Source organism: Apteryx mantelli, chromosome 30 (genome assembly GCF_036417845.1).
Source record: "Apteryx mantelli isolate bAptMan1 chromosome 30, bAptMan1.hap1, whole genome shotgun sequence".
NCBI lineage: Eukaryota > Metazoa > Chordata > Aves > Apterygiformes > Apterygidae > Apteryx > Apteryx mantelli.
The window spans coordinates 6,639,919-6,656,196 of record NC_090007.1 but is presented as its reverse complement, the minus strand read 5'-3'; the positions used below and the strand labels follow the sequence as shown (position 1 = coordinate 6,656,196).

At 63.5% G+C, this 16,278-nt stretch overlaps 2 protein-coding genes across 2 annotated transcripts; both read right to left on the bottom strand.

The window, feature by feature from the left end:
* Positions 1-2,452: 2,452 nt before the first annotated feature.
* On the bottom strand, positions 2,453-3,800 carry EBI3 (Epstein-Barr virus induced 3). The gene is made up of 5 exons (XM_067313097.1): positions 3,683-3,800; positions 3,469-3,586; positions 3,180-3,352; positions 2,724-2,887; positions 2,453-2,605 (listed from the first exon to the last, which is right to left on the bottom strand). Exons 1-5 carry the CDS (start codon positions 3,798-3,800, stop codon positions 2,453-2,455), a joined length of 726 nt encoding a protein of 241 aa, XP_067169198.1.
* A 2,288-nt stretch (positions 3,801-6,088) lies between these two features.
* ANKRD24 (ankyrin repeat domain 24) lies at positions 6,089-16,178 on the bottom strand. Its single transcript, XM_067312758.1, has 19 exons — positions 16,143-16,178; positions 13,539-13,669; positions 13,302-13,390; positions 12,804-12,868; positions 12,421-12,478; positions 12,273-12,343; positions 11,943-12,049; positions 11,677-11,864; positions 11,018-11,046; positions 10,760-10,852; positions 9,970-10,074; positions 9,767-9,811; positions 9,508-9,606; positions 9,336-9,408; positions 9,048-9,169; positions 7,542-8,966; positions 6,786-6,923; positions 6,602-6,667; positions 6,089-6,364 (listed from the first exon to the last, which is right to left on the bottom strand). Exons 1-19 carry the CDS (start codon positions 16,176-16,178, stop codon positions 6,287-6,289), a joined length of 3,018 nt encoding a protein of 1,005 aa, XP_067168859.1. The 3' UTR covers positions 6,089-6,286.
* Between the last annotated feature and the right edge of the window lie 100 nt (positions 16,179-16,278).

Sequence of the window (16,278 nt, the reverse complement as noted above, 5' to 3'; positions counted from 1 at the left end):
GCATACGAATCGCTATGCACTGTTGTTGCTCCATTTCCTGTGGAAAGTCAGACAGCCTTGAGTTCTCCTACTTGGGCACTGCCATCGCCGCCTTCTATTATCGTACAGCCTGTGCCTATTTCTAAGGCAACTGCTTTATAGTGCCACCCTGTGGCTGTTCTGCGCGAGGAGGCATCGATGAACCATACCCCATGTAGGTCAGACTTTTCAGTGAGTGGTTCAGCTGCTGCAATGGGAGATGTTGGGTAGCCCGGGATTGTTTCTGGGACAAGGCTTGTTAGGGGTAATTGGTATTTGGTTATCTTTAAAGGGTATTGTTTAACATTAGTTATCTTAGTAGGCGGCAGCGCGGGGGAGGTTTGCAAAAGTTTGATATTAACTGTTCCAAAGCTCCACCGGAGACCGTTTGGGAGTATCCAAGTTCTTTAGCCGGGTGGGGCGGACAGCAGAGTCCCCCTTTTCGCTTGTTCCAATTTGTTCACTATCTGTTCTATGTCCTCTGTTTCCTGGTTATGTAGCATGGATCTTGGGACACCTGACGCCAGGCCTGTCGCCACAATCTGTTTCGTTTCTTCCTGTCTTCCTGTGTAGTCCCTATTTCCTTATTGTGTCGCCTGGAGGGGGTGGGGGGAGCACGCCCTCTCCTTGGGGCAGACGAGGCAGTAGCCCGTCTAATGCGCTTTTCCCGTGGTTTGGTATCCATCCCCATCTCTTGCGCTGCTCAATGCACTTCTGACAAGGTATGCGCCCATGTCGGTATTGGCATGGGAGGGTGGGGGGGGAGGGCATTGAGGTTCTTGTGGTGGTGTGCCTCTGCAGCTACAACGCGATCTTGTATTGCTTGTAGCTTCAGCTTTAACGCTGCAGGCAATCCCCATATTAACGGTGTTTGGCTGTTTGGGCTTACCGGGGCTTGCATGGGGATGTCAGAGGCTCTCATGGTCTCCAGTTTGCCCTTGGTGTCATTAGTGCCCACATGGAAGAGCAGCAGAGGGTAGTAGTCCAAAGCATGGACAAGCCTTGGCAGTCTTTCCATGACATCTCTCACACGAGCCCCCGGCAGGCAACAAACCTCTCTAGATAAGAGGTCAGGTTGGCAGACAGGTGCCTCCATCCCCTGCAGCAGGGAGTCACCCACAACAATCACCCACCCCTTCTTCCGGGTGTTCCCGCAAGGCACAGGGTCTGTTGTCCCAGTTACATCCCTTGCAGCCATGCCCATCTCCTCCTCACCCTGGAGGGCACTAAGCCTGTTCTTCAATTGCAAGTCCTCGGGAGGAGTAGGAGCCTTTCTCCTCCTACGAGAAGTGCCCACCTTCCAGCCACTTTCTACGGTATTATGATGTACCGTTTCACATGGCACAGAGCCCTCCAGCAACTCCACTGCTGTGAGGGGCTGAGACTCCTGAAGCTGTACAGTCTCCAAGAATACCCTGTCTATCTCCTTCTCATCCTCTCGGATGCTACACAGCAGAGGCCAGCATGAGCCCACAGAACCCAGCACAAGCATGGCACAAGCCTGTATGAGCCCGTAGAGCCTGGCACAAGCCCATATGAACCTGTAGAGCTTGGCATGAGCCCGTCAAGCTTGGCACGAGCCCGTCAAGCTTGGCACAAGCCCATACAAGCCTGTAGGAGCCTGCATCAGCCCACACAAGCCTATAGAGCCTGGCACGAGCCTGTACAAGCTTGTAAATGCCTACACAGGCTTTTATGGGCCCTGGATGGGCCAATACAGATCATAAGAACTAGTCCAGGCTAAAGAAGGCAGTCTGGGCCATTTGGGCCAGTACAGGGTATAGGGGCCAGTCTAGACTATAGGGGCTAGTCCTGGCCTCAGCAGCCACTCTGGGCCATCAGGACCAGTTTGGGCCATCAGGACCAGTCGAGGCCATAGGAACCAGTCTGGGCTACTGGGACCAGTCCAGGCCATCGGGACCAGTACAGATCATAGGGAGCAGTCTGGGCCACAGGGACCAGTCTGAGCTACAGGGGTCTGTCCAGATCATAGGGAGCAGTCCAGGCCCTGGGGGGCCATAGAGACCAGCCCAGGCCATAGGAGCAATAGGGAGCATGGCCCCCGCAGCAGGTACCCTCTCCCTGCCCCACATGCTCACAGCTGCCCCTGTGGTGGCCACCATGGACCAGCTCCAACCCCAGGACCTGCCGCAACCCCTTGGCTCTGGCCCCTGATGGTCATTTTGTGGAGAACATAATAAATTCAGGATGGGGACAGGATCCTCAAGCTGGTTTATTGCCCAATTCTGGTCACGATGTGGCATCCCAGCGGGAAGTGCGGCCACAGCTCCACTCAAGGGGTTCAGTAGGGCGAGGCCTGGTGATGCAGGGAGAGGGACACCGGTGATGGGTCACCCCTGGTGCTGGTGGCTCAGCACTGCTTGTGACAGGGGGACAGAGGCGCTGGGGCATGCGGGGTCCCACTGCGCCGCTGTCACAGCTCCATCCACGGTGTCCCCGAGGCTGGCCGGCTCCAGGCACTGAACTCCCCGTAGTCTGTGAAGTCCTTTGCGGCCACCTGGATGTGGTGCAGGGTGCCTGGGCGCAACCCCGTTAGGGTGAAGGATGTCTGCTCATAGGGCCCGATCTGGGGACAGGACAGGGCCAGTGTTAGAGGAGACCCAGAGGGACAATCCCTTGGCCATGCCTCAATTTACCCCATGTGCGAGGACAGTGGCACGGCCTCAGCGGGGGCCAGACAGTACCATTTGGGGGCTGGAGCCCTTGTCCCGTGCATAGCGGATGCAGTACTTGAGTGGGAAGTACTCAGGGAAGGGCCAGGACCCCGGTGGGCTCCACTCCAGCAGCAGCTTCTTGGTCTCCCCAGGGATGGGTGAGACCCGCAGGTCCTCGGGGGGGTCCGGCTTTACTAACGAGGTAGGGAGATAGTGACAGTGTGAGGTGCTGGCTGAGGAGTCCCTGGCCCATGGGGACAGGGGACTCCGCATCTGCCTGCCAGGCTGACCGCGCTGTGCACGCCACGCTGCAGAGCTGGACTGAGACCCAGCAACTCGTTGCACTGAGGTTTCTGCCTCTCAAGCAGAAAATGCCTGGCACGCCCCTCCAAAGAAAGCCCCAGAGCTGGATTAAACCCAAGCATCCCACTCGACTGAAGTGTGATGGCACGTGCTGGAGGGCATCCAGCCGCCCGCAGCACTCACTGATGTCCTCCACGAGGAAGGGGAGAAGGTGCGAGGCAGTGCCCAGGGGGTTCACGGCTGTCACATTCAGCACATAGGGGCTGAGGGAGAACATCTGGATGTTGCCGAAGGAGCAGCTGCGGGGCCCCGTGCGGACACACTCGCCACTCCCTGTGGCCCCCCACACGCCATGCCTGGGGGAAGAGGGAAGAGGGAGCTGGGGGCTGGCGGGCAGCCCCAGGGCTTTGCTTTGCCTGCCGCCCCACTTGTGACACAACTGCGGCAGGTCTCAGCTGGGCACCTGCCTCACCTGTACGTGGCGATGTAGTCAGTCTCCAGCAGCAGCTCAGGCTCTGCGGCCCAGGAGCAATTCACTGCCTGCGGGTAGCTGATGGCCCAGCACTCGATAGCTGGTGGCGCAGGGGGATCTGGGGCAGGAGAACGCCTGCAGTCACCCCGCTGCCGGTAGCCCCCCCAGCTGGTGGCAGGGGATATGGGGGTGGCAGGGTGTTGGGGTCACTCACAGCCCAGGCGCAGGCAGACAGTGGCCCAGGTCTCGCCGGTGCTTGGGTGGTGGCAGCTGTAACGGCCCTCGTGGGCCAGGCTGGCGTTGGGCAGGGCCAGCCCAGGCGCGGGGTGCATCCCCAGGAAGGTGTCCCCCCAGCACCACGCGGCCGGGGCCCCCGCCGCTGCCGGGCACCGCAGCAGCACCTCAGTGCCCAGCACGCCGTGCTGCAGGGTGCAGCCGCCTGGGGGACACAGCAGTGGCCACGGGCTGGACCCCCCCCCACCCCCAGCCCATGTCCCCTCCCCAGCCACCAGAACTGTCCCTGATCTTCTCCCCCCCCCCAGCCATTTTCTCCTGTCTCCTTCCCCGGTAGGGACTTTCCGAGGCGCTCTCCCCCAGCCGGGAGCTGGGGCAGGTCCCTGTCCGCCCTCCACAGTCCCCTCCCCAGACTCCTGGCTCCCCTCAGGGCCTACGGCCCTCAGCAGGAGTCCAGGCAGGGGCGACAACGCAGCCAGGGCAGGAAGGGCTTGTGCCACTTGGACACCCCCATCCCCTGTTCCTCCAACCCTGCACCCCCGATCCCTCCTTTACTCCCATACCCAGTTCTCCCAGCCCCCTGTCCCTCCGTCCACGGTCTCCCCCATGTCCCCAGTCCCCCCAGTATCCCTAGACTTCCATTCCCAGTTTCCCCAGTCCCCCATATCTCCATCCACAGTCTCCCTCATGTCCCCATTCCCCCCCAGCATCCCTAGACCTCCGTTCCCAGTTCCCCCAATATGCCTAGACATCCATCACCAGTTCCCCCAGACCCCTCTACCTCCATCCTTGGTTCCCCCATGTCCCCCCAGTGTCCCCCTACCTCCATCTCAGATCCTCCCAGCTCCCGTACCTCCATCCCCAGCCCTCCTTGTACCCCCCAGTCCTGCTGTCCCCAGTCCTCTCAGCTACTCCCATACCTCCAGCCCCAGCCCCTCCAGTCCCTCCATCCCTGCTCCCCCAAATTCCCCCCATCTCCATCCCCATCACCCCCCATGCCCAATCCCTAGCTCCCCGTACCTCCATCCCCGGCGCCCCCCGCCGTGCCATTGCAGGGAGCAGTGCAGGCAGGTGTCACGAAAGCCACCACCCAAAGCCACTTCATGTCGGGGTGACCCAGCAGAGCTGCCCAGTGCCAGGGGCTGGAGACCTGCGGGGACAGTGGGCCAGTCACTCCCAGGGTAGGGGACAGCAGAGACACTGTGGCCACAGGGCCCCCGACATGTCCCCAGCGCCCTCCTGCAGGTGCTTGTCCCCAAGCCAGAACCTCAAACCCTTCTGCCCTGTCACAGGGCCACCCAGCGCTGCTGTGCCTCAGTTTCCCCTCCAACCTCACTGCATCCCTTGGGGACAGGGTCTGGTTTCTCCCCGCAATGGCCGGATCCTGCTGCCGGGAAGGAGGAGGGAGCGGAGGCGGGAGCGAAAGCGCCCTGCATGGCTGGGGTTTCCCGCGGGGGCCTGCAGCCGTCCTGCGGTCTCGTGCCCGGAATTGAGGTTTCGGGTGATTCCGGGCCTCAGATGCAGCTGACAGGGCTGGAGAAGGGGCCAGTGGTACCCAGATGGCCACCACCTTACCAGGGTGGCCGGAGAGGGACTGTCCCCACACAGGGGTCCCCAGAGACCCCCTGAATCCCAGCCTGGGGGGAGCTGAGCTGGGTTCCCCGCTGTGACCATGCCCAGCACTGCCAGGTCGTATGCTGCCCTTGGCATGGCCCACCCCAAGCACAGGTCTGGCTCAGCCCCAGTGCCAGCGACCATCCCTGCTGTAGGGGTCGTGCCTCAGTTTCCCCATGTCTAGGATGAGGGGCTCCCCAGCCGGGCACCATGGGGACGTCCCCAACCCCAGTGCCACCAGGTCTCCCCCATGCCCCCAGCCCCACCAGGTGCCCTGGGCCCCCTGGCGCTCACCGCAGCATGGCCAGGCATCCGGGCCAGGAGCTGGAGGCTTCGTCATCGCCAAGGCTCGGGAAGCCACAGCCCTGGCCAGCCGCAGCCCACTTCCTCACGCAGGAAATGCTGTCCCTGCTGGGGGACCTGCCACCGCCCAGTCCTGCAGGCAGCCCTGCAGTGGAGCAGGACCCCCTGTGGGGACGCACTTTTGGCTCTGACCAAGAGGGTTTCCAACCTTTCCCATCCTGTCGCCCCACGAAGGGCGCCCCATTTCCCACTTGGCTGGCTCAGTCCCCTCCTGGGGGTGCCAGCACACCTGGGGACACCAGCAGAGGTGTGTCCAAACCCCAGCACCCCAGCCACCCCCTGTGCCCCCAGTACCCATGGCCAGTTGTCCCCATCCCTGTCCTTTTCCACCCCCAGGGACGAGCCGCCCTGTAGGCGTGAGTATAAATATTTTATTACTGCTGTGCTGGGGTGCACAGAGCCATGGGGACATCGCCACGGTGTCCCAGACCCCAGTGCCGGCTACAGGGCCAGGTAAGCGTGGGTGATGCATGTGGTCGGCAGGCGCCTGCCAGCAACAGGGAAGCAAAGGGGCGGCGTGGCTGCCGGGGTAAAGCATGGCCTGGCCCCCGGCCGGTGCTGCTGGCTGTGTCCCTGGCCCCCGTGGTGCTGGCTAGGTGGCCAGAGCTCATCTGCCCTGTTCCTGCAGCCGCTGCATCTTCAGGATCTGGCACAGGAGCCTCTGCACGTCTTCATCCATGTGGCCCTGGGGGCAGAGGGGACATCGCAGGGGACAGAGGAAGGGACAGCAGGCTCTCCGAGCCTGGTCTGAGCGCAGCCAGCTTGGCAATCCCTGGATCCAACCCCTTGCTACCTCCCCATGCAAGTGGGCACTGATGTGCCAGCCTGGCGTGCCCCCAGCCAGTACCCTGGTCCCCGCAGCTGTGTCCCCAGTCCCCCATGGCAATGTCCTCAGTCCCCCAAGGTGGCAGCCCCAACTCACTTGCACTGCGTAGAGTAGGTGGCTCCGGTACAGTGTGACAACCTTGCTGTGCCGCGTCTCCATCTCCTGCGAGCCAGGAAGAGCAAGCGGGCTCAAGCGCGGGGCCGGGGGCTCACGGGACCCCCAGCCCCCCTGCGCAGGCACCAGTGCCCCCCAGCCTCACCATCCCCTCCACAATACCCACCGCCAGCTGCGCCTCCAGCGTCCGGATCCTGGCCTGGAGCACGGCAGTGTTGAGGGGCAGTTGTGGGGCACCCTGGGGCTCAGGAAGGGCATTCAGGGCCTCCTTCAGCTTGAAGACCTCTTTGGAGAGCTCAGTGATCTGGCAGTGCAGAGGGGTTACAGGGGCCCAGGGACCCCCCCCAGCCCCATCTCCACCCTGGAATCCCCCCACTGCATGGGGGGTTGCCGGGTGGGTGCCCATGGCCGTGCCTGCTGCCTCCCTGCCAGGACAGGGGCAGAGCAGGGGGTTTCCCACCCCTCCGCCTCCCTCTGGGTTTCGGTCTCGACTTGGAGAGGAAAAAGGGAAACGGCCAGGAGAGCAGCATGCGCACGCACGTGGGAAGGGGGGGGAGGGCATGTGTCTGCATGCATGTATTTGCATGTATGCATGCACATGCATGTGCATGTGTGGGAGCATGTTTGTGTATGTATGTGTGTGCAAGTGTGTGCACCTAAACGTGTGTGTTTGCATGTGTGTGTGCATGCATGTGTGTGTGTGCATGTATGTGCATTGAGGCATGCACGCATACATGCATGTGCATACATGCATGCATATGCATGTGTATGTGCATGATTTTCTGTGCAGGCATGCACGCATGTGCATGTGTGGCTTTCTCCTGAGACCCAGCAAACTCAGTTCACCCAAGCTGCACCCTGACCAGCAATTCCCCCCGCCTGGGGCCTCACAGATCCCCCACTGGCCCCGTGCATCCCCTACCTTCCTGTCCTTGTCCCTGACCAGCCGGGCCGAGTCCTCGACGTGGCTGTGGAGGTCCTGGAGGCGCCGCGCCTCAGCCCGCGCCTCCTCCAGCTGCTTGTGCACCCCAGTCAGGCGCTCCTCGGCTGCCTGCTTCTCACTCTTCATGAAGAGCGCTTGACGCTGCACCCTGAACACCTCCTCACACGTCTTCTCATGCCGCCGCGCCAGCTCGCTCAGGCGCTGCGCCAGCGCTGCCGCCTCGGCCTGCAGCCCGGCCTGCACTGCCTCGTGCTCGCCCCGCGGCACCGCCGCCTCCCGGGCCCTCACCAGCTCAGCCTCCAGCCGGGCAGCTTCACGCCCCTTGGCCTCCGCCTCAGCCTCCAGCCTGGCCGCCCGCTCCTGCAGTGCCCGCGCCTGCTCCTGCAGCGCCGCCGTGGCTTGGGCATGCTTATCCTGCGCCACCCGGCCCTCGGCCTCTGCCAGAGCCTGCCTCAGCCGTGTCAGGGCCTCCTCGTGCTCCTGGCGCGCCACGGGTCGGGCAGCCAGCTGCTCCCGCAGGGCATCCAGCTCAGCCTCCTTGTGGCCTAGCGCCTCCCGCAGCCGCCCCAGCTGGGCTGTCACCTCGCCGTGCTGCCGCGTCAGCTCTGCCAGCCGCTGCTCCAGCGCCCCGGCCTCCGGCTCCGGGCCGCCCACCGCCTGCCAGTCCCGCGTCTTGGCCTCCAGGCTGCGGCGCAGGGCCTCTGCCGCCGCCTCCGCCCGGCCACAGCGCTCCAGCAAGGCCGCTTTCTCCCGCGAGGCCTCCTCCAGGGATGCCCCCAGCGAGGCCGTGGTCTCCTCGGCCTCAGAACGGGCCCGGGGCCCCCCGGCTGCCTCACGAGCTTCCAGTCGGCTTTGCAGCTCCCTCACCCGCTGCTCCCGCTCCTCCAGGGCCTCCCGGGCCTGCTGCAGTGCGGCCTTTGCCGCTGCCAGCTCAGTGCCGGCGCCCTCGATGGGCTCCACCACTGAGAGGATGCCCAGCTGCATCTGCTCCCGCAGCATCTGCACCTCGGCCAGGGCCGCCTCGTACTTGCCCCGGGTCTGGGCCAGCTCCTCAGTGAGCTGCTCCACAGTGCTTCTCTCTCCAACTGCGCCGCTCGCCTCTGCTGGTCCCGCGGCCTGGTCCCTCGCTGGGGTCACCTCCCCAGGGACGCCGCCTTTCCTCAGGGCTTCCTGCAGGGCGCGGATCTGCCCCTCGTACTCAGCCTTCAGCTGCTCGTGTGCCTCAGCCGACACAGCCTTGCCATTGAGCCGACCACCTTCCAGAGCCTTCAAGGCAGCCTGAGCCTCGGCGTGCTGCTCCTTCAGCTGCTTCAGTTCGCACTTGAGGGAGTCATAGAGGCTGACGGGCACAAAGTCCCCCGAGGTGGCCAGGTTGCTCTCATCCCTCTCGTAGTTCTCCAGGATCTGCCAAGGAGAGAGTGAGGCAACCCAAGGGTCAAGGGGGAGGCAGGAGGGATGGCTGGAGAGATGGGCTGGGCGAGTTACCTGTATTTTCTCCCTCAGCTCCTTGTTCTGCATGGTGAGGGACTGCACTTGCCCTTGCAGCGTGGCCAGCAGCTCCTCAGTCGAGGGGCTCAGCGTCTTCTTGGAGAGCAGCAGCTCTGCCCCTGGAGGGAGACACAGAGCGCGTGGTGCCGTGCCCACCCCACATCCCGGGGCAGCAGCCTCCCTCCCCAGGGAGATCTCCCCATGAAATGTCTCCTCCCCAAAGGATGCCCAGCCCCAGCGAGCACCTGCCCTTGCGGGGGACTCGGGGGGCCAGCACAGCCCTACCTGGGAACTCGAGCAGCTCTCCCTCCTCGTCCTGCAGCGTCTCGATGTCGTAGCTCGTGTTCTCCTTCTCGTTCTGGGCACAGAGCAATGGGCGTCAGCACCCTGAGCCCCCTGGGCCTGCAGCTGGCCCTCTCCCCGGCCCACCAGCACTGCCAGCACTGCCCGCTCCCACCTCCAGCGAGGACAAGCGGCTTCGCAGAGCCTCCACCTCCTTGCCCAGACGTTCCTTCTCATTGTCACGTGCTGCCAGTCGCTGCTCCAGCTCCTGGATCTGCAGGGGAGAACAGAGGCGTGGGGACCCCTTTGCACTGACCCAGCACCCCAGTGGAGTGCCAGACGCCAATGCTGGCAAAATCCAGCCAGGATAGGGACCCCTCGGAGAGCCATGGCCACCCGTTACCTCCTTGCCAGGCACCGCCCACTGGGCTCACCTGCTTCTCCATGGAGCGAATGGAGCCCTCGTCCAGTTCTGCCCGCTAGCAGGACACAGAGAGACGATGGAGAGGGTTAAATGCCGTCCCCATCCCCTCCATCCCCTCCATCCCTGAGGACATGGTGGCATCTGTCCCGTGATGCCAGTGAGGTTTTGCCCCAGGGAGCCCCATGGACGGTGAGGGGGGATGTCTGCCTGTACCTCCCGTCTCTGCTTCTCCTGTTGCTCCAAGCCCCTGATCTTCTGCAAGAATTGTGCCCGTTCCTGCCGCAGCCTCACGATCTCCTCGTAGGCATCCCTGTCCTCCTGCAGGCGAGCGGCAGTCAGGCTCCGGGGCATGGGCCCGGCCCCTTCCCTGCCACGGCCCCACTCCCGGCCATTCTCACCGTGTGGACCGGGGCAGGCTGAGCCCGGCCAGGCTTGGTGGCGGCCATCTGGGCACCGCGTCCCGCTGAGGGTGAGCCGTGCTCTGGGGTGTGTGGGGCACTCTTCAACACCAGAGAGAGAAGGAAAGGCTCCAGTGGGCTCCCGCTCCCTGACATGGGCACAGAACCCTGGGCCCAGCCCCTGCCCACAGTGGCAGTGCACGGCTCCCCGCCACACCGGCGAGGGGTGTTTTGGAGCCACGAGGTTGGTGGAAACGGGCTGATGCCCAGTGCCCTGCAGGCAGCAGGGGCACAGGGGACGGGGGGTGATACCCAGCCTTGCTGTTGCTTTGTGCCTCAGTTTCCCCTCTCTGCAAGGGAGGCTCTGGGTCCCCCCTGGGGCTGGGACTCATCTGCTGAGGTGCAGCCCAGGGATAAGGATGAAGCCTCCATAGGATCTGAGCCCAGTCAGGAAGTGTCTCCACCGTAGAGAGGGACACCTCACGCAGCCCCGGGGCGGGCAAAGTGTGGCACCCAGAGGAGTTACCCCAACCAGTCACTGGCCAACCCAGGACCATGGTTCGGCTGCCCTATGCCAGCCATGCTGGAGGGAACCCATCTCTCACCTGGCTCAGGGTGCCTGGGGGTGGCAGGGGGGCTTTCCTCTTCCTTGGGGTGCTGCTCTTCTCCCTGCCTGTGGACTGGCTGGGCGAAGATGTCTGCAGAGAGACCAAGGCAGAGGGGATGTCACATCCACTCCAATCTCTCTCCTTCCTAACCCATCACCACCCCTGAGATCCCCAGGGACGTCCAAGCGCTCATCCTCTCCACGCTAGGGCCCGGCAGCCAGGCCAGCCCCGAGGAGAGGCCAGGCAGGGCCTTACCTGGGATGTCTGCTCAGCCGACTCCTCTTCTGTGGTGCAGAAAGGGAGGAAAGGGAAACGGGGAGGTTAGAGGCTCCCAGGGGTGGGCGCAGCAGGCATATCCTGGCGTGGGTGCAGGGGCACCGCTGAGGGTACTCACACAGGGATGCACACTCACAGGGACATGTGCATGTATGTGCACGCATGGGGATGCACACGCGTGTGCACACCTGGGGCACATGCAGACATGGGGAGGTACACATATGCAATTGCAGGGATGCGCACCCACATACAGACACAGGGAAATGCACATGTGCATGCACATGCAGACATGTGTATAGACACATTTCCTGATACACACATGCGTGCTTATACTCCCATGCTTGCAAACACATGTGCGAACATGCGTGTCCAAGTGCATTAAGACACTGGGACAGGCAGATCCAGGCCCAGCACCACTTCCCAGCCCTCGGCTGGTGACAGCATGGTGAAAGTACCCCAAGCACATGGGGAAAGGGGACTTGTGTCCCCTCAGCCCTGCTCCAGGCTGGCCATACTCTGCCAGCCATGGGCAAGACCTCCAGGAGGTACCTGCCCCAAAGCACCCTGCAAGGTGAAAACACATACGTGGGGCAGTCCCCCGAGGACGGGGAGCACCTGGGCCGGTGCAGCTGCCTTACCACTGGCCCAGGACCGGCGCTGGGCAGCCTCCTGCAGGAAGTGCTGGATGAGAGCGTTGCCCGTGGCCAGGCTGTAGTGAGCCGCATCATGGCCCGTGGAGTCCACCACGGCCACCCAGGCACCCGCGTTGACAAGAACTTCCACAGTCTCCACACTGCCATTTTCACAGGCCAGCATCAAGGCTGTTCTGAAGAGAGTGGCGAGAGGAGAGATGAGGGATCTGGTCCCTCCATTGGTCCCCCATCCCCATCACAGGGGGACTCACCTCCCTTGCAGATCCCGGCTGTTCACGGCTGCTCCACGGTGCAGCAGGTACCGGCACAGTTCCGAGTGGTTCATCTTGGCAGCAAGGATCAGTGGCGTGAAGCCGTCCTGGGCAAGGACAGTGTGTTTTCACAGCAGCACCCTGAAGACCCCAGGTGTCACCAGCTGTTAGCTGCTGTGTCCCACCCCAGAAGTGGCTGCGTTTCAGAGAAAGCCCCAGCCTGGCCCTTGACTGCTCTGCACAGCAGCATCCCCTGGCCCAGTGGAGTTTAATCACTGCAGGAGGACTCAACCCCCATACAACAGCAGGTGCTGAGCAGAGGGATCTCACCTTGTCCTTGATGTTCAAGGGAGCCTTGAAATCGCAGAGGATCTCCGAGCATGAGATGCAGCCGCTGACAGCTGGGGAGAAGGACAGAGGCTGAGTACCGCCTCCCATGGGGACGTGAGTAGGATGTGCTGGCACTGTCCCCACTCACCTGCATGGTGCAGCGCTGTCCGGCCGCTGCTGTCAGCCATGTCCACGGGGCAGGAAGCCTGAGGGAGAGGGCCTGGGTTACCGGAGGACAGAGGACAGCCAGCTGGACCACCCAAGGGGCCAGGACTGTGAGGCGCTCTGGGCTCCTTGGTGGTGGTGGAGCATCACCACCAGCACCAAACCACACAGCGCTGGGCAGAACCGGGCATCGCTGTGCCAAACAATGCCACCGTGGAGGGACAGGAGCGCAGCCACCTTGGGGATGTGGGGAGGATGAGGCAGGATGGGCCTGCCTGTGTCCCTGGAGTGAGGAGCTGAGCTGGGCATGGCACAGGGCACGGCACCCTCCCACCCTCATGGCACCATGCATCCAGGCCCCGTTACCTGCAGCAGCTTGCTCACGCATTGTGGATGGCCATGCTTGGATGCCAAGTGCAGGGCAGTGTAACCTGGGGAGAGGGACAGAGAGATGGATTAGAGTCAGACTGGTGGAGCAGTGGCAGATGGACGAGTTGGGGGACAGACAGACAGGCACGCAGGTGGTCATCCACAACCCTGTGTTCCTGCGAGCCCTGGGGAGGATTGCTGGGTGGCTTGGGGTACCAGGAGAGCCCAGCACCCTGCAGGGCTGGGGCTGAGCAGGGACAAGGCACCCCTGGGAACAGGATGGGCTAGTGCTTGGGTCCCTGTTGGTGGCTGAGATCCCCTCAGGGCATTGATTTACAGCCTGTGTGGTCCTCAGCTCCGTCCCCATGACCTCAGCATCTGCCGGTGGGGTGGGAAGTATTGGGAAGTGCCAGGGCTCCCGGGTGGTCTACAGCATTAGCCAGGGAGGCAAACGCAGGGTTTGGCGAAGCTGGGCGCACGTGGCTGTGCCCTCACCTGAGCTGTCCTTGGTCATGGCGTCCACACCGTGGGCCAGCATGGCTTCGAGGCAGTCCACATTCCCCCGCATGGCAGCCAAGTGGAACCTGCAGCGAGGCCCAGGGCCATCAGCCCCATGTCCCCAACCCTCAGCGAGCCCCAGGGAGCATCACTGGGTGGCTCAAGGCACCAGGAGAGCCCAGCACCATGTGCTGGGGCAGACACGGCGACATGGGGACACAAGACAGCACTCACGCAGATTTGCCCTCTGAGTCCAATTTGGTGGCGACCAGGCCCTTGCGGACGAGGAGTGATGTCACCCTCCCAGCATCATTGTAGTCCACAGCTTGCAGGAGCTTCTCATCATTCTTGGTCCAGTCCTGGCTCTGCAACAAAGCCGAGATGGGGCCGTGACGGGCGTTCAGTCCCCAGAGGCAGCTGGGGTGCTGGGCTGGGCTAGTGTCCCCATCCTCATCCCCATCCCTGCTTTCTCCTCCCCATCCTCATGCCTTGGGGTGGCCATCTCCAGACCAACCCCTTTGCCAGGTGCCATCTGACCTCTGTGTAAGGAGGGTTTAGCTGACTGGGACAGGGATCCCCTTCAGCCCCCCTAGATTTGCAGCCCAGGAATGTCCTAGTTTCACTGTGGACAGGCTGGGCTTTGACTGGCCAGGATTCGGGAATGGCCTGATGCTGCTCCATCACTCCTGCCCTGGGACTTGCTCCTGCCACTCCGCTGACCCTGCTGCTAAACACAGCCAGCACCCGCGAATGCCTGAGCCCCAACCCTGCCCAGGCTCTCCCCGTCAGCTGTGCACCTGACCCCAGCCCCATGGCCACCCCACTTTGCTGTCCACTGGGGATGAGGCCAGCCACGTGTGGGGCAGTGAGGCAGCCCTGGCTCACTGTGCACAGCTGGGCAGCGACAGCGGGTCCCTGGGGATGGCTCCAGGCTCCGGGGTTGTGTGGGACACAAGGACACCCCCTGCTCCTGCCCAAGATGGTGGCTGGATGGGGGCCAGAGGAGTGACCCGCAGCAGGACAGGACAGGGCTGGGACGAGTGTGGGAAGCCCCAGGTTCACACCACAGCTGGGCTGCGGCCAGGGGAGGCAGGAAATGGATGTGACCTTTCAGAGCTGCTCGCATCCTGTCCGTCGCCAGCCCACTGCCCAGTGCCCAGCATGGGGCCTGTACCACAGCTCCCACCCTGGTCACCCTGCAGCCTCCCTGACCCTGCAGGGCTGAAGGACAACGTCCTGGGGTGGAAAATAAACCAGTCTCCCGGGATTACTGGGCAAACTGGGAGTGCAATGCCCCCCCACCCTTGCCGTGCAAGGACAAAGCAGCTCGGAGAGGACGCAGCTGAGTCCCGGGGACGGGGATGGAGGGGGCCCGGGGCAGGTGCAGTGGGGGGTGACACGGCCATCCCCGGAGGACAGGAACCGAAGGGGACCAGGGACAGGAGGCAGGGACGTACCGCAAAGGAGGCAGCGGCACAGAGGCAGATCTGCTTCATGGTGTCGAGGAGGAGGCGGCGGGCGGCCATGCATCCCTCGCCCCCTGCCTGGGTGAGGGCAGGCCGGGGCGGTCGCAGACCCCAGCTCACTCCAGCACCACCGCCCAGGCAGGGGGCCGGGTCCTGCCGCAGTGGGAGCCGGGACCCGCCTCCCTCCATCCCTCTGTCCCTCCTTCCTTCCCTCCTTCCCTCCCTCCTCATCAGCAAGAGCTCCAGGCATCCCCGCATCCCTGCAGATGGAGTGAGGACCACAGCAGGACCGAGCACTGCCAGGCGCTGGTCCCAGTTAGAAAGGGAGGGACTGGGGGGGGGGGAATCATCTCCCCCAGGGTGAGGCAGTGGTGCACACCCAAATCAAGGATGGGAGCATCCTGCTGTCACCCAGACCCTGCCCTCAAAGGAGGAGAACGTAGGACCCGCCATCCTGCCCTGGGGGGCACAGACCCCACCTCTCCCCACAGTCCTGGGGCCAAGGAGGGGGGACAGGACCCCTGGCTGTATCCCAAGGGATTGGAGACCCCCTTTGAGGAGGGATCCCCAAAATGCTTATTGTCCCCAAGCATCTGTCCCAGGGTACTGCAGCCGCAGGTGCTCGGTGCTGCACAAAGCGGGGTGAAAATGCTGGTCCCAGCCAAAGGGGGGGCAGCGCCGAGATAGGCTGTGACCTCAGCATGCCAGGAAGGGTTGGCATTGGGGAGGGAAGGGGGGTAACCCCGGCCGGGGGAGAGCAGAGCTGCAGAGAGGGGCCCCTGGACAGGAGCAATCTGGGGGGGGCGCTGGGGCTGCTCAGTCCTCCCCACTCACACAGTGCCCAAGGGAGCTGGGCATGTGGGGAAACTGAGGCATGGAGCATCCCCGAACAGGGCAGCTCCCCAGACCCCATGGGAGGTCACACTCGGGGCTTTAACTTGCACAAAAAAAGGAGCTAAAACATTGCCACCTCCCCCCAACACCTCTGTGGGCATCGGGGATGGTACTGTCACCCCTGGCAGGGTGACGACCACGGTCTCCGCTGCCCGGTCCATCCACAGAGGACAGCGGGTGCCCCGTGCTGCCGTGCCAGGCCCCGCGGCGCGGCGCTGAATAATTGATGAGTATCGACGTGCCGTCTCCGAGGTGGGAACCTGATCGCCAGCTCAGGAAACCTGGCAGCCCTCCCGGGCGTCCCGCACCCCAGGCCAGCACCTGGGACCCATCGCCCTCTCCCCAATGCCCTTTTCCCCTTCTGTGCCCCGGTGTCCATCAGGCACCCCATCCTGCCTCCGTGCCCGTGGGCTCAGCATCGCTTGCAGCCACTGGCAGCCCGCAGCAGGTCCCCCACAGCCCCGGGGATCACACTCACGTCCGACTTCTTGAACTTGGCCTTGAGGCTCTTCATGGCGGCTCAACTCTCTGGCCCGCTGCGCCTAGACGTGGGAGACCGCAGCACAGTGAGGGCTAGGGTCCCCATCACTGCATGGGGACAGGCATGTCCCCCA

Excerpts from the sequence above, each read along its gene's own strand:
- ANKRD24 (XM_067312758.1), bottom strand. The coding sequence starts at position 16,178 with ATGAAGAGCCTCAAGGCCAAGTTCAAGAAGTCGGAC. Across the intron at positions 8,967-9,047 it reads AGCTGAGGGAGAAAATACAG|ATCCTGGAGAACTACGAGAG; the intron begins GTAACTCGCCCA and ends TCTCCTTGGCAG. Across the intron at positions 6,668-6,785 it reads CGCTGGAGGCGCAGCTGGCG|GAGATGGAGACGCGGCACAG; the intron begins GTGGGTATTGTG and ends CCTGGCTCGCAG.
- EBI3 (XM_067313097.1), bottom strand. The coding sequence starts at position 3,800 with ATGCACCCCGCGCCTGGGCTGGCCCTGCCCAACGCCAGCCTGGCCCAC. Across the intron at positions 2,888-3,179 it reads CTTCCTCGTGGAGGACATCA|TAAAGCCGGACCCCCCCGAG; the intron begins GTGAGTGCTGCG and ends CTACCTCGTTAG. Across the intron at positions 2,606-2,723 it reads AGGGCTCCAGCCCCCAAATG|ATCGGGCCCTATGAGCAGAC; the intron begins GTACTGTCTGGC and ends TCCTGTCCCCAG.